The following is a 13794-nucleotide window of genomic DNA, read 5'->3' on the forward strand; positions in this document are numbered from 1 at the left end:
ATAAAAGACATGTTTTCATCAGCTCACATGACTATGTTAGCAAAAAGGAGTGCTTTCTAATATTGTATCTATATAGCCAAAGCAAAATATATCAATACAATAGTGTGAGGAGCACTTACAAAAAATTATAATAAATGAAATAGAACGCATTAAGTAAAAATATCACGTAAAAACAGAAAATAAAATGTAAAGAAAAAACAGAATAAAACATAAAATGAAGACTATAAAGCGAATACCGAATTCAAATGAACTTACATGAACGGGAAATGTTTCAAGAATGATTTGAAATATTTTCGTAACAAGATTGCCAAATTACAAAATATGAAAACAGAAGCGCAAATTGAGGTAAAAGCGTAAATAGAGTAGTTTTGTTTTATAGTGCGTTCTTAGTGCAGTACTGTGCTTTTGATTTGTTAGTTACCAAGGATGAGCCCAAAAATGGATGTGAGCACGATAATATTATACTGGATAATTCAAAGAAGTTGAAAATTAATAATTTTAGAAAATTGTTAATTTTAGAAAATTAATAATTTTAGAAAATTAATAATTTCAGAAAGTTAAATTTTATTTAAGAAAAAATAAAATAAAATGGAAAAGAGAAAGAAACATGAATTGCCTGTTTTGCATATAATTTTGGCCACAGATTCGCCCAAAATGGATTTGCGCATGGCAAAAATTATATAAATTAACAAAAAGGTTCTTTAGTAAATTTATGTACAATAATATACAATTAACTCAAAGAATTTATATAGAATTTAATTACTTTGCTTGGGTATCCATCATTTTTTTATCAAATTTTGAAACAGTTTGTCTTTTGGATAAATAAACATTACTGCATATTCCTTTAATTCTATTCATTTTATTAAAAATGGGATTTAAATAGATGTTCTTAGAAACATTAGAATTCCAAGTAATTAGTTTATTTATATTAAAATTAAAATCATTTCTTTTATCGTATAAATCAACAACGCAGATATTTTCCTCTTTTATAAAACCCAAATTCAAAAAATTGAGATTAATATTGTCATCATGATTACGAAGCAAGATTAATTCCTCGGGGTAAATATTATTTTATAAAATAGTATAATCTTGAAAATTAAAGATAATCAAATGATCAATAAATCGTAAAACAAATTTAATACTAAGAGTATAATTTTTTTCATAATGCAAAAAGTTAGCTAAGAGAGATGAAAAATTAGATCCTTGTGGTATTCCATGAATTTGATGAAAAATATCCGTTATAAAGATAATTATTAAAGAGACAAAAATTAATTAGAATTTCCCAATAATCAAAGTCGCAATTATTGATATTTGTAAAATCATAGAAATAAATCAGAAGGACATCTTTTAGTTTAGAAAGGGAAATGCTATTGAAAAGATCTTGGAAATCAAAAGTCGCAATAGAATTAATTTTATTATGTTTTAATAAATTCTAAAATCGGTTGATTATTAGTTATATTCCAAGAAAAACCATCTTTAATAACATTGTTAAAAATTTTACTTAAATAGTTAGGTTTTGGCTTTTGTCCTTTTTGTATATTCAATTTATATAAATATTTTTATTTCGTGTTCTTTCTTCGTTCTAAAATGAAAGTTAGGCAGAAAAAAAATTTAAATTTCAAGATATTATAAATCATGATATTATTGAAATTTCAAGATTCATAGATATTTCTACAGAAATAGTGAAGAAACATGTGAACTTGTGAACTTACGAACTGAGAAGTATTGTTTTTGGTTCCAATGGCTTCTCTACTGTCAGTGTCATTTTGTTCTGGTCTAATTGGAGATTGGCCATGAAACGAATCGATGAGTAGATAGAGTGGTTCGTTTGAACTCCGATCCGGCTGAAACTATCCAGCACCATCCGGTTGACATATGTCAGGGCGAAGCTGAGAAATAATAAATATTCGATTAGAAAAAAGGTACTCTATAAACATGAAACGTAATTTATTCAAGCACATTTACTTTTGAAAAAGTTTTGTGAATAAGTTAGATGAAAGTTACAAGTTGGATAGAATATATATATATATTATTATTATTATTATTATTACTTTTTTGAAAAATAATTATACGTGAGCACATGCATAGATTAAAAATGTAAACAATTTCATAACTTAATTAAAGCTACTGCATACTAAACCAATAAATTTGCCGAAACATTTACATAATGTTCAAATTTCAAAACCAAAAATGAATAAAAGTAAAAAAAATAATGAACTTTATCAAATATGAATTTGCTCACAAAAATTATTGCACACTAGAAGATGAAAAAACATAAATTTTTTACATCAACTTATAAAAGCTTCCTTTAGTATTAATAATTGAAATATGACTACCATCTGTTACTATTTGGAAGGAGCCGTGGTAGAGTCCAGTGGCTAGAGAATTTAACACCTTTGCGGAGGAGCCTGAGTTCGATCCTTAACTTTTCTAAAACCCACAGAGTACATACGATATACCTGCTCGTAAAATCTGCGGAATCTCTGTGATCGGTCTCTGAGCAGTACCATGAGTACAGGGATCTGGAGAAAATTTCCTTCCCCTTCAGATCTGTGTCTAAATTAAAGTGGCTTCACGAATGAGTAGTGATGCCATCTATCCATTGGGTTGTGAGCCAAGAGTTACTTTCACACTTGTAGTGCTCTCTTAACAAACGAAAGCCGCACATTCCTGACTTAATGCGCAAATGGCTGTTGAGCTTGACCTGTTCAAGTGTCATTAGAAACAACAACAACATTATTTTGAGAAAGGTGCTATCACAAAATTTATTTTTGCTAAAAAATTTTCTTGTGTTTTTCTAATAAGAGAATATTAGGAACAGGAATTATGAACGTAGTAAGCTGGTTTCCAAAAACAATTACGTGTAATATGTAAACATTTTAAACGGGACTTAATTTGAAAAAGAAAATACCTAAGACATGTTTCTGTTGATGAATTAGCCATAGAAAAAGCTAATTTATGCATTTACAAAGCATATTTTTCAAAGAACACACAGGACCTTTCAGATTTCAAATTTTTTAGGTGATGATGTTTCATTAATATTTTATAGTTAAATTTAGATATTATGTGATTAGATATTATTAAACATAAATTTAGATAGTACAGTGAATAACAAAAATCGCAAATAACACTCAAACAGTAAGTGGATAACATGAAAAATTATTTTAAAATATAATATTCATGCAGGTGTATATAACCCACAACATAAATTTTTGTTTTACGTCTAAATCATTGAAGCAACGAAAGGTAAAGAAAATACAAACAAGTTCATTTGGAAAGTGGTCAGAGATTTTCAAGAGTTAAAGTTTGAAGGAATTTAAAAATATATTGGCAATGATTCATCAATTTGAATAATGCATACTTGAAAAGTCTCCTGTTCTTTAACGAAGACTCCTGTATTTTACGACAACCTCCTGTTTACCTGTATATTCTCAAATTTCTCAGTATTTGTTGAAAATGAAAAGATTGGTGATAAACTATCCACTGATGGCAAAAATACTTCTCCTATTCCTCAACAGAGGGTGCCAGTACTGCAGTATGTTGAGTGTTAATAGTTTAAGTCGAGCCGTGGAATTAAGGAGAGCGTTTCGTCTTCCGGTGAGGTAAACTCAGGTTCAAATCCCAGCCATGATGCGTCGATACGAATTCCGCATCCGGCTCGCACCGACCACAATGCTGACGTGAAATATATTCAGAGGTAGACGGATCATGGGTTAGAGTCCCCGTGTCGTCAGACTAACCGTGGTAGGTTTTCCTCTCAACGTAACTCAAATGTGGGTTAGTTCCATAAAAAAAGTCCTCCACGAAGGCACATTTCTCCCAATACTTGACGCAGGAGTTTCCTTGTCTTCTGGATTGGGTTCAAAATGACAAGGCTACGGAGTTGAACAGCAGTAGTCGTAAACCCAAAATTGGGACGGTTAGAAAAATCTCCGTTATTTTATTTCTCCAATGTTTGCAGATGTTTTGAACACTATAGTTTGCTGAGAAATCAGAATGTGACAATGGTTGTTAGAGAAAGAAAGAAGGAAACGACTTTTTAGCACCAAATGCTTCCACTTTCAAAAAAATAACAGCTTATATGGTTTGAGTTTGATTGTTGTACGTTTAAAATATACACTTTCAATGATGGATTACCTGGGCTGAAGAAGAATATCTGATCGACTGGTCAGTTTGAAGAAACTCTTGAGGGAGGTGCCCAGTACAGCGTGAGTTGTCCACCTGAGGGGCATTCCCATCAGGGTGGGTACTTGCTGGTGGAATTCTTGGAGGCGGACCATGCGGGTGGCATTCCAAAAAACACCTCGATGCACCAATTCCAGCAATTGATTCCTTTCAGGCAATTGGAACAAGAATTTCATAAAATCTTCAGATGTGATGTACACTAAAGAAGTACCTGTAAACGACGATTTTAAGGCAGTACTGTTAAATTTAGAAACCAACAAATATTTTAAACTGATAAAAAAAAAACTTTCTTAACACTAAACCTACCAGCACTTAATCTATACCTATTTCTACCTTAGCCGGTCAAATGTTTCTTTATGTTTCTTGATTGAATGTATGGAATATGGATTTTAGGAATGAAATAAGCTTAAAAAAAACTTTATTGTAACTAAGCAAAGTTGTATATTGCCCTTTTTTATGCATTACAAACACAAAGAATAAGAATTTTTAATTCATTGCCCAACGCATTTTTTACAAATACTGGGTGTTTCCATAGTACATTTTTCGCAATTCTAATTATTATTAATTCTATAATTCATATTATTATTCTTATAATTATAAAAATATATAAAAAGAATTATAATTCTTATAATTATTCCCATAATTAATATTATTTTTTCTAAGAACTTGTGCTGTCTGGATTGTTTCGACATTTTTCTGGGTAAAAACTAACAGTTAGTTAGAAATGAAGCGAAGTAAAGCTATCAAAATAAAATACTTACCAAAACATTTAGTTTTTGTCACTCTTTCTGACACAAAAATGCCAATCTAAAACTTTAGGTTCTTTCTTGAAATTTGAATTTATTGTTATTCTGATTGAACTCACTACGCAACAGTGTTTGCAGAAATGGGCAACTCATCAAATGCAATCCGTTGAACATGCATGACATCGACATTTCTGATCCGATAACCTTATAAAGCAATACATTGTTCTCCCGGTCAAATGACCGGTTGTGGTAGAATTAGGTATACGACAAGTATTATTCGAAACAAACAAAATACAAAAGAATATTTATAGAATGTTAGCTGTATATAATTGTCAGAAAAAGTCATGAAGTTAAATGTGCAAAAACGATAATTTGATAACCGCATTTTCGTTGCAAAAGTTCCTAAACAGTCATTTGATTGATTATATATGTTTAATCTTAAAGAAACTACCAAAGGAGTCACGATTTTATACCTTAATTAGATGGAAATGTTTACCGATAAATAATTCTATATTCCTAACAGAAATTTTAATAAATCGGTTAATTTTTCATTATTAAAATTTTTTTTGTAAGAATTGTATATTTTCTCCATTTGATGCCATTTTTATGAGCAATATTGTGACACAACTGATGTAAAAATAGTTCACTAAAAGATAGTGTGAGAAAAACAGCCTTCAATCGAAAGACTTAAAAAACTATTTTGTTAGTATCAAATGTGAAAAGACTTACCAAAAGCATCTAAGTAAATGTTGAAAAATGGTCTTAAATAAGGTTCGAGCATTCTATATTTTTCTACCAGTTGTTTGATGTTGAAAATCATGGATGCATCATCCAGTTTAAACTCCATAGAATCAGTTCTCATGAATCCAGCTATAATCTCCTCAAGTAATTCAGAAATTCTATCGCCGTCATCCATTTCATCCAGATATTTCAGTATGGTTATAGCAATGCCCTCCATGCCTGGTCAAACACACAAACAAAATGTCCAGTTCATCATAAAACTTCATTTTGAAAAAAAGCTTTCATTTTAAATAAAATCTCACATTACGCTGGTGTTAGACAGTAAGAGAATTTGCAGACGATTATCTCTAGAACTACTGGACGAATTTATTGAAATTTGACATGTACACACATTGATACAATACGAAACAAATAACCAATCAAGAATTATAATAAACACGCATGACAGCGGTAGCAGCATGAATGAGTTAATGGGGGGTGGGGTCCCATCTTACAGGCCTTGCAGTGTGATTTCATACTTGAAATAAGGCGCAGTTTATCATTTCCTGTGGCCTGAATTCTCCTGTGGCAATTTCATACCTTGTTGTTTCAACGAATGTGATGCACGATCATGCACGTTTGTTACACATGTTGAATGGTTATTTCTTTTGCATTGTATCAATGTACATACGTATCAAATGTCATTAAAATCGATCCAGTAGTTCTAAAGATAATCGTCTGCAAATTCACTTAATTTCTTACACCAGTATAGAATAACAATTACATGTTTCTTGATTAGTTTTATACCGGTTATAACTTAAGTTTATATAAATAACAGAGATCTTCCTCAGTGGTTTATAAATAGTTAACGATACGTATGAAATTGTTATTATCATACACTAGTTGAAAATTTGGAGTATGATAATTCCAATAATGGTGCAAACTAATTTTGTTTGACCTTGTTTAACCGCTACTTTGTTTAAACTACAAGTGGTTCACTTTAACAAGGTGGTACGATTATGGCTCAATGGATTTTTCCAGCATAACGGTTCAACGTTGAGCTGAATAATGCAGTGAATCTTGGATTCCATCTTTGGAAACAAGCATTAAAAAAATTGGAACTTACTACAAATTATTATTAAATCTTATCAAACGTCATGTCATTTTTAATGTCAGAAGTGGTGCCCAAATCGCATATTTTGGATTTTAATATTTAATGTCGTAATTAATTTAAATTAATTCTGCCCGAAAACATTTAGTTTTAGTGTTATGTGAAAAAGTCGGAAAACTCTAAACAACGCAAACAAGAAGAAAAAAAAAATACTATCAAATCCTGTAAGATGTCAAGAAAAAAAAAAAAAAAAAAAAAAAAAAAAAAAAAAAAATATATATATATATATATATATATATATATATATATATATATATATATATATATATATATATATATATATATATATATATATATATATATATATATATATATATATATATATATAGGATTCTACAAACAAACAAACATCAATGGATGGTAATACGTTTCTGTCTATACGTCAGAGCCCACATATATACTGATAAAATTTTATCTCATAGTTCGTCCCGCAGTGGACTGATCATAAAGACACGGTTCTCAGTAGAGCACCGAAGTCAAGCATCACTGGCTGCTGTCAGTAAGTGGGTATGTGACAACTTTGATCAGCCTGCGTAGGGAACGAGGGAGCGCGGTGTCGGTCCTCGTTAAACTGTTCGACCGGGAAGTGCTCGAGTTCACGCACAGGTCTTCAGGTTACCAAAAGAGGAGAGCCCTCTGCAGAAGATAAAAATTGCAATGTCATGTCTTCGGATTATCCTCGGGGATGTTTCCCTGACCGTCGCCAATAGCCCATAGCCACTCTAGTGTGACGTAAAGAAAATGCCTACATATATACCTCATCCTTTATTCATTATAGTTTTTCATAAATAGCCATGTTTCCATGCATTACTCATCGGGGGTGTTTTTATAGTCCAGAGCCCCTATTCATACTTACTAAAAAAACTTTATTACATTGGAAAATTAAAATAAAAACTTAAAATTTATTTCATAAAGGCTATAGAATATTGCTTTACTTAATACATTAGTTAATCCACTATAAAAGGCCATACATACAAACTATTCCATCTAGTGGTTTTAGGAATTGTTTGTCATAATTAGTTTGCACCTTTAAAAACAAATGGCAGCTAATATCATGATCAGAAATTAAATAAATTAATAAATGTTCTAAATGGCTTTAAATTTCTTTAAAAGAAAATTGAATGAATGATTAAGTAACTAATTAGATCTGTTTTAAAATTATCAGTTTCTTAAAAATTCTTTATATATGGAATTATTTCTGTAAAAGCTAAGAATCTGATTGGAAAATAAATTGGAAAAAACTTATTAGCTAAGTTGGAATGAAAATCGATGCTCTTTTCAAGTGAAAATCGAAGCTCTTTTCAAGTCATTTCTTTTGTCAAAAAATTTTAAGGAAATTTGCCTACATTCATCAGTTTTAAGAATTAAATCTGAAGGATTTCAAATATTGGTTTTGTTGAGAATTAATTCGCATGGATAAATTAGCTTAGCAAAAATTTCAAAACCATTAAAATTAATAAACAGAAGATCATCCAAAAATCTTAATAAAAGAAGCGATTTCTATTAAAATTAAGATAACCAAATAACTTAACGAATAATCAATTCTTACATTACTAACATTAGTACTAAAATTTTTATCCAAAGGGGTGTCATTAATTTTTGAAAAGTCAGTACTTAAATGGAATATAAATGTTGTTCAGGTTAATATGAACGAGAAATGTCCAGATTAATTCATCTATTATATCATTAAAATTAAGCAGATCATCAAAAATATTATTAATTAGAATTGAGGGAGATGAGTTTTCAAAATCAAAACTGTTTAGAGAATAAATTTTATTTAAAATTGTTAGTGTACTTAAAAGTATGTAAATTTTAGTGTATGTGCTTTTTTTGATATTAGTTAATTTTACTGTACACTCATTTAAGAATATTTTTAAAGTAAATGCCAAATTTTTTTACGTTACTTCTGATGCCAATAAATGCGAATTTAGTTAAGGTTTTATAGAATTATTGATTAACAAAAAGGAAAGAAAATTTCTTAAAATTATTTAACTTAACTTTTAGTCTTTTAAAGATAGCTTTAATTTTATTAATAATAGTATCACTGTAGGTGTTCCAGTTTTTTGAAAGTAGTACTTCTGTTTAGTTCATCAAGAATAAGTTGTTTGTACAAGATTTTTCAAAGAATAGTAAGCTTATTCCTGGATTTAACAATAGTGATAATACAGATAGTGCTTAGAATTGCTTCAATTTCTTGTTTCTATTCAGAGTTGAAATAATTTATTCCTTCTTTTACATATCAATTTTAAATCTTCTTTCTTTCTTTATTTATAAATTCCTTCGTATGAAAATTACAAAATTACGTTTGTATGACAGTTTTAAAATAAACTCATCAAGAGTGATGTGAAATATATATATATATATATATATATATATATATATATATATATATATATATATATATATATATATATATATATATATATATATATATATATATATATCTTTTTATTTATATCAGGATTGATTTTATCGGCGGATGCTATTGTCTCCTGTTGTCTTTTTGATTTTTGGTCAGGCATTTCGTATTAAATTACATTTTTTGCCTTTTTTTTAAAATTAAATCGCAATTTCTTTAAATAAATATATATTTATAATTATAGGATAGTTGAGCTTAATAAAACATTTATTTATTTATATATATATATATATATATATATATATATATATATGTAATAACAGGGCTACAACCCTGTTATCAGTGTTGTATTTAGCTTGAAATAATTGCAGTCTTAAGCCATCATACGTTCTAAACAGGTTTATTTAAATTGTATTGCTAACAATTCACGTCCACACTCCCTATGGGCGGGGAATGGACAAGACTTCTGACAATTCCTGAACAGCTTATCAGGATCAAATCATGATGAAAAGGACACGCAAAACTATGCGTTCTTACGTTTTATACCAACACAGATTTGAGGTAAAAAGGCACACTGTCGTACATTCCTTGTAACCTTACGCATTAAGGAAAATCATTTCTCCTGCCTTATATGGAAGTGAAAAAGGGAACGAATCTAAAAATAACTCTTCCTTTGAAATATAAATCTATTTATATTTCAATGGTATGTTTTCAGCCTTGAATTCCCAAAATAGAATCTCTCTACTCTTATTCTTTAACAAAGACATTTTATGAAAACGAAAGAGATTTAATTCTTTTATTAATACAAAAGTATTTAATTTTTGTATTACATACATAAAAATAATATATATATGCATTCTTGGTAGAATGACATATTCTATCGCGGTTTGTCTACTTACAATTAGCAGTATCACAACTGTTATGCATATTATTGTTAGTTTTAGTAATTTGTGAAAACAATTTTCTGAGTACTGTATTTCTGTTAAGAAGCACGTTTACTTTGTAAATAAACACATTTTTATACCCCCGTTCAGCACATTTCTAATTCTTAACGAAGAAAAAAAAATAGTATGCATTTTTAATGTGTCTCTAAATCATCAAATACCTTCTGCTCGGAATTGTGCATGAAATGCAGAATCGAAATACTTCCACCATCTCTTGACTGTCGGTATAGATTTAATAAAATGAGTCCATTTGGAAGCAATCTCTTGAATGTGAGGCCCAAAATGAAATTTTTCAAAAAGTCTATCCATAAATGATCGAGGAAACGTTTTGTCTCTTCCATTCAATGATTCCAAAAGTTTTTCTAAAATCCTACAAAAAACAGGTAAAGAATGCTTAGCAGAAGTAACAGGTAAATAATGCTTAGCAGAAGTAACAGGTAAATAATGCTTAGCAGAAGTAACAGGTAAATAATGCTTAGCAGAAGTAACAGGTGAAGAATGCTTAGTAGAAGTAACAGGTAAATAATGCTTAGCAGAAGTAACAGGTAAAGAATGCTTAGTAGAAGTAACAGGTAAAGAATGCTTAGTAGAAGTAACAGGTAAAGAATGCTTAGTAGAAGTAACAGGTAAAGAATGCTTAGTAGAAGTAACAGGTAAAGAATGCTTAGTAGAAAATTAATTAAAAATGAAAAGATACAGAAAAATGAGAGAAAAAAAACAACTTTAATTGATAAAGCAATGAATGAAAATGACGAAATCAATGGAATAAGATTAGAAATACTATAAATTGTAACATATAAAGCGTGTGTCACACGATTACATGTCATAATTACAAAACCGTTTCGTTGTTTGGTTTTAAAAATGGTTATGCTTTTGTTCTGAGGTTTTTAAAAACGCTTGGCAACGTTCCAGAAAAGCAAGAATTGTTTAGTATGCATTGCCCTGAATTTAAAAATTAAAAGTATGATCAAGAGTTAAAAAAAAATTTTTTTTGAGATTTGAAACTCTCTAAACGACCACTTACTTTTTATCTTATTTCAAAAATGGTTTTGTGAGATGTGTTAAATGGTATGGTAATGTTTTAAAAAATTTGATTTGACATTTATGAAGAGAAAAAAAGAACGTTTTGAGGGCAAGAACACTGACCTTAATGTAATTTAAAAAGTTTATGAAAACTTTAAATGAAAATAATTTTTCATAAGGTTTCAGAAAAGATTCATAGAAAGAGTACGTTTGGAAATAGTGAAAAATATTTACTAGATGTTAAAAAAAAAGTTTAAATTTTTAATAAAATAATTTTTGAAGTTTCAGAAATCTGTGTTTTTTAACAGGTTGATATTAAAAACAGTTTGGTCAAAAGTTTGGATTTATCAAGATTTCTATGTATTTTATTGTATTTGAAATGTAATTTACTTATTAAACTTTGGATGTGTTTTAAAATTGTATTTTGAATTGTTTTGTGATTTCACAATGTGCGGCAAATGAAAAATTTTGCAAATTATTTCAAAATTATTTAATTTTTATCATTAAATTCTTTTTTTAATTTTCAATTTTCATTGAAAAATTATTTAATTTTTAAATAATTATAACATTGCAGAAACTTTTAAAGCAAATTGCAAAAGATTTTAATTTCTTCTTTCATTTTCTTCTTTCAAATATTTTTCTTCCTTTCTTCAATAAATTTTTAAAATATATTTTATTAATATTTTAGTAAATTTAGGAAAGTTGTGTCTTCATGAATTGTTTGTCAAGATAAAGTTTCGAAATATTTCGGAACTATTTTCTGAAATGCTTTCTTTTTTTAGATTTTGTAATAAAAAAGAAAGTGCTAGAAAAGGTTTGCAAGACTTTCTTAATGGATTATATTTTACAGGATTTATATTGAAGGGGCCGAAATTTCGGTTCACTACAATCAGGAGTTCACCGTTCCGCAAAACTTCTTTTTATGACACATAAAATGAAAGCCAAAAATGACTGAAAAATAATACGTAGTAACAAAAAATGTGTTAATTTTTATTACTCTTCGTCTTGGGTACAAAAAAAAATTAGTAATCTTTAGCTGATGCAGGGAAAAATTTGTCCATACAAATCTGCCTGGGTAGGCATTTGTTTAGGGATAAAAAAGTGAGATAAAAGAAGCAAACAAGTAAAAAATGCTTGTCGCTACGTTCCCCTCTATAGATGGTTTTAAAAATCAGTATAAGTATTTATTTTGAAGTAGACATTTCAAAATTATCAACCAAAAAAATGAAGAAAAAAATTCAGTCGAAGACAGAAAACAGTTCATAATATCCAACTTCCTCACTTTTTAGTTCACTATATCCACACAAAAAAAAAAAAAAAAAAAAAAAAAAAACATTGTACTGCACGCAAGGCACGGGACCGAACATTTCATTCACTATATTCGGGAGTTTACTATAAACAGTCTTCACTATAGTAAAGTTTGATTGTATTAGATTTTAATAAGTTCGGGTAAAATTAGTCTTCAGTCGTGTAGCATTTACATCAAGCATATCTTTAATTGAATATTTTTTTATTTTCAAAAATGAGGCATTGATGATAACAAGATAGCAAAATAGATAGCATATGATACCTTTGACTGTAACTGGAATTCTTGCAAGCTTTGTAAGTTGTTTAGGCGAGACTTCAATGAAAGTGTTAAACTATTTAATATCAGTTTAGAGCATCTGTTCCCAATGATCTTTCAGCTAAACCCCAACTTTATATAAAGATAATTATAAATGCAACAAAATAGTATTTTATTTTATAAGATGAATGAACCTTTTTTCATCGCTTAGTAATCTTTTAATTAGAATCCCTACAACTAAATTCGCAGTCTAGTCTACTCTAGTACTGAATTTGTTTTAGATGTTTATGCATAAATTGAATAAAATAAAATGAACCGAATTACGGTTTTCTTTGAAAACTAAAGAAAAAAAAAAATACTAATAGAAGATTGAAAATGGTTGCTAAAGAAATAGATTTCTTTATTAGCAAAGTTTGTGTGGTGGGAAATACAAATGCAATTTTTTTTTAAAATTTATGTATTTTTCATAACTTATTCAAACGGTTGCTATTTTTTTTATAACTGTCTTTGAATAGAAGACCCATTTTTTAGGTTTACGACTACTTATGTTCAACCATGTAACCTTGTCATTTTGAACCCAATTCAAAAGACAAGAGAACTCCTGGATTAAGTATTGTAAGAAATTTGCCGGCGCGGAGGACTTTTTAATAGAACTAACCCGCATTTGCGTTACATGAGGAGGAAGACCACGAGAACCTCCAGCAGTTAGCCAAATGGCAACGGGACTCTAACCCATGATCCGTCTTTCACTGAGGATATTTCACGTCAGCAGTGTGATCGGTGCAAGCTGGATGCGGAATTCGTATCGACTAGCCATTGCCGGAATTCTGTTGTTATTAAAAAAAATCATGTATTTCTTTCTTTAAAAATCTTTGTATTTCTTTCCTTTTTTATTGGCCTTTACTTTTGAATAATTCCATAATTTAACTGCAATATTAAATAAATAATGACTCACCGGTAAAATTTAAATGTAATTAAAAATTCCAGAATCATTACGGGTTAAAAAAAAAACTAACTCGGAATCCCTCTTCCCCGGAACCTTAGGGTTCCGCGTCACACCAATTGTGAGAATAAAGTTTACA

At 29.2% G+C, this 13794-nt stretch overlaps 1 protein-coding gene across 1 annotated transcript in view; it reads right to left on the reverse strand.

Moving 5' to 3' along the window:
• The window catches only part of LOC107443823 (apolipoprotein B-100), a 93964-nt gene that overhangs the window by 36522 nt on the left and 43648 nt on the right, over positions 1-13794 (reverse strand). Inside the window, exons 13-16 of the mRNA XM_087166510.1 lie at positions 10287-10495; positions 5661-5891; positions 4138-4396; positions 1713-1889 (exon numbers count right to left, since the gene is read on the reverse strand). Of these exons, the coding sequence (XP_087022636.1) occupies positions 1713-1889; positions 4138-4396; positions 5661-5891; positions 10287-10495 (876 nt within the window). The remainder of the gene's footprint in view (positions 1-1712; positions 1890-4137; positions 4397-5660; positions 5892-10286; positions 10496-13794) is intronic.

This window comes from Parasteatoda tepidariorum, chromosome 6 (genome assembly GCF_982258835.1).
Source record: "Parasteatoda tepidariorum strain Cologne lab strain chromosome 6, Ptep-v5.0, whole genome shotgun sequence".
Taxonomy (NCBI): domain Eukaryota; kingdom Metazoa; phylum Arthropoda; class Arachnida; order Araneae; family Theridiidae; genus Parasteatoda; species Parasteatoda tepidariorum.